General features: G+C 37.6%; 1 protein-coding gene across 1 annotated transcript; it reads right to left on the bottom strand.

The window, feature by feature from the left end:
- Positions 1 to 2,073: 2,073 nt before the first annotated feature.
- Positions 2,074 to 2,916, bottom strand: LOC149225460 (uncharacterized). Its single transcript, XM_089379940.1, has one exon. It carries the CDS (start codon positions 2,914 to 2,916, stop codon positions 2,074 to 2,076), a length of 843 nt encoding a protein of 280 aa, XP_089236066.1.
- Positions 2,917 to 3,432: the final 516 nt, after the last annotated feature.

Genomic DNA, 3,432 nt, shown 5'->3' with positions numbered 1-3,432 from the left:
GAAAGGGTTTTGTATGTAACATTTCTTTAAGCTCTCAGTACAATTAGTTTGTATGTTGTTGTCATGTACTAGAGTTTCATGTATTAGTATAAGACATATAATGTGTGTTGTTGAGTGCATATGTTAAGCAAAGAGTTATTGTATTGTTGTTCAATATTACCACAAATGTATTGATATAATTTCCACATGATATATAGCCCTATATTTCCATGGTTGAGCATGGTGCTTGTGAGGTCATAGTATTGAGTTGTTATGTATGCTACTGGGAATAGTATCCATCTGAGTCAAGTGAGAAAAGAAAGTGTGTCACTACTGCAAGGAGTTTGAAAGAGAGCATTTGTGTGGATGATTACCTCGATTGATGGATGTGATGCCTAGGGTTTGATCTTGATGTGTTGAGCGGACTTGATTATCGATTAGTGCTAGAATTTCACAAGTATTATATTATAGATACTAGATTGTTAATGGACTGTTGAGAATACATGTATTATGGGAAAAGTTATTGTTGAGTTAGGATTCGATTGAAATTATTGACTAGGGTTATTGGCCTCCATGAGTAGCTGATGAAAGCTAGGGTTTAAAATACTTTATTGAACGAGGTTTAAATGGTTGGACTGTTAATGATAGGTTGATTTTATGATTGATGTTTAGCATAGGTGAATCAAGTCTGAAAATTGTGAAACATGGTTTTCTTGTTGAATACGGTGGCAGGTGGTGCAAGGAAGGAGAGTGGAGTCTTCTTCAGGCTGAGGCATGAGAACACTTTATGGTGGAAGGGTTGTGCTAGGGAAGGTTGGAGCCTATGTAGGATGGTGGAGCATCCTTTCAGTCAGAGTTGATAAAAATAAGGTGTTAGAGCGTCCTTCCAGTTACAACTAGTAAATGATGGTGTTGGGGCGTCCTTCTAGTTGGAGCTGGTAAATCCGGGAGTTGGATCTTCCTTTAGGTTGGATCCTAAAAACGAGGGTGTTGGACCTCCTTCAGTTGATGTTGAAAAATCTTGGAAGTTGGAGCTTCCTTTGATGGAAATTTTGAAGACTTATATTAAGAAGTGTTCAATGGTTTTTCTCCTAGAAGGGTTTCTAGCTAAAAATCTTATGTCTATTATCTTTGATATTGTGCATTGTTGAATGGTGTTGTTGATTTATGTTTTGATATGATGGTAGTGTTAATTAATTCTATGTGAAGTTAAAAATTAACTAAATGAAAGGAGATATTGATCCACCCCCACCCCTCCAAAGTATTGCCAATAAGAAACTAAATTTTATGATGTAAAAACACAAATATTTTTTGAAATTAACTTTTCATTTTGTTTTTAAACTTTCTACTACAGATTGTATCCCCTCATATGGTTATGTTAAAATTCAAATATGAATGTTATTCATATTTCTATAGTTTTGTTTCATTAACTTCCACTCCAATTAATTTAATTATTTTATTCTTGGATATTATAACTTTATGTTTTTGCTACATTAAATTGATGTTTTAATTCCATATATGGTTATTTTATATCTATTATGAGTGCATATGTAAAGGCACGATATTCTAATGTCTTGATAGGAGAGAGGATGCATTTATATGATTTAATAATTACATTTAAGTTATGATCATATAATTTTACATTGAAGTGTTTACAGTAATGACATATATGTATTTGATAAAAAAATATCATTTTATATACACATTTATATATTTTTTTTTCCAAGGAAAAAAACGAAACTTTTTATTAAGATTATAAAAAGTTTACATTGCAAATGCTGAGGCATCACTAATCCGTCTGAGGGATTACCAAAACTGTTTTACAAAAAGTGCTGACTTATGCATACACCTGTTTCTTGTAAGGTGCTGAAACTAATCTGTTAACCTCTGAACCGAGGTGTCGTTCTTATACTAAAAACTAGAGGACTGTTTGCACAAATTTTTTTCCAACATGCCGAGCCTCCTCAACATAGAGGAAAACAGCCCGACACCTGAAAAAGACATTTTAAAAGCCGAGATACCAATGCTGATAAGTTTGTATGTAATTACAAAAATTTGGAAAAAGGAGAGTAAACAAAAAATTCTGCCAGAGTATTAGGTAGGCTGATTATAGGGCGGCTGTTCTGATCTTCTGGTTTGGCCTTGGTCTTCTTCTACAATCTTCCAGCTGCCCAAATCCTGTTGTAGACCATCTTTAGAAAGCTGGTCCGCTGATTCATTCCTTTCCCTGAAAATGTGGCGAAGAGAGAAACTGTTAAAATAAGATTTTAGTCTCTGAACTTCTCCCAGGATTTGTTTTAATAATTGGTTGCTGCAAGTACTTTGACCATTTACCCATCTGATCACTATTTGGGAGTCCCCAAAGATTTGAATTGTGAGGGTGCGCCTTTGAATGAGCCAACATATAAGGAGTTTCAGGGCAAGTAGTTCAGCAAAGTTATTAGAGCCAGTTCCAAGTCCCACAGAAGCTTTTAAGACATGAGATGGGGATTCATTGATGACTAATCCTGCTCCTACTCTATTGTTTTGAGATGCACCATCGAAGAAAGCCCAGGGGATTCCTTCTGTGATCTGCATTTCTGGAATGATTCTTTGGGGATGGGCTTCCTTAGGCTCGGGGATACTAGAAAAGATGGCAGTACTCTGACTTGCTGTGATAGCTATGGGAGTTTCCTTATCCTGGAAGATACTCCTGTTCCTGGCTATCCAAATACCCCAACTAATGATGAGAGGGAGGTTGCGCAGGTTCCCGATTGGATGATAGTGCCACCACTTCTGCCAAGCTTCTTGCACAGAGTTTCGATCCCATTCTAGCTTTTTGTTCAAGAGGTTTCCTACCTCGCCCCAAATTTTGATAGCTTCTGGGCACTTTAAGAAGAGATGGTTTATAGATTCTGCTTCTGATTTACACAAGGTGCATCTCCCAGGCCCGTGCATGAATCTGGTCTGAAGGATGTCCCAAGTTGGGATTTTACTTTTTAAGATGCACCAGAACAGGATTTTTGACTTTGGGGGTTCTTAAGTTTCCATAGCTATTTTGACCACCACTCCGGATTTCCCCATCCTTTCCTTGACATAAGGAAAAGATATCCACTCTTTGGAGCGTATTCCCCAGAGTTGGCATGGGCCCAAATTAACTCATCCTGTCTATCATTCAGCCGGACATTTGATCTGAAGAGTTCCTGAGTATAATTACTCCATTCGTTCCACCATCTTTGCTCCAGATCCAAATCTTCACCATTCTTCCAAGCTTGACCCCAGATGGATGAAGAGCCCGGGTTTGCCACTTGGCTAAGGTAAAGAAGCCCTTTTTCCTCTAACTGTTGAACCAGTTCAGGGGTAAGGGCATAGTTTTCGGTGCAGCTGACCCAGGGATCCTTCCCTATCTTTACCTTTTCTCCATTCCCGACTTTCCATGCTAGGCCTTGTTCGATCACTTTAAAAGACTCCAGA

The sequence above is a fragment of the Pinus tabuliformis genome, chromosome J, assembly GCF_031772625.1.
Source record: "Pinus tabuliformis cultivar Carrire ecotype Pingquan chromosome J, CPIR1, whole genome shotgun sequence".
NCBI classification, from domain to species: Eukaryota; Viridiplantae; Streptophyta; class Pinopsida; order Pinales; family Pinaceae; genus Pinus; species Pinus tabuliformis.
Note: the sequence above shows the minus strand (reverse complement) of the source record. Positions and strands in the feature narration are given on the sequence as shown.

Excerpts from the sequence above, each read along its gene's own strand:
- LOC149225460 (XM_089379940.1), bottom strand. The coding sequence starts at position 2,916 with ATGCACGGGCCTGGGAGATGCACCTTGTGTAAATCAGAAGCAGAATCT.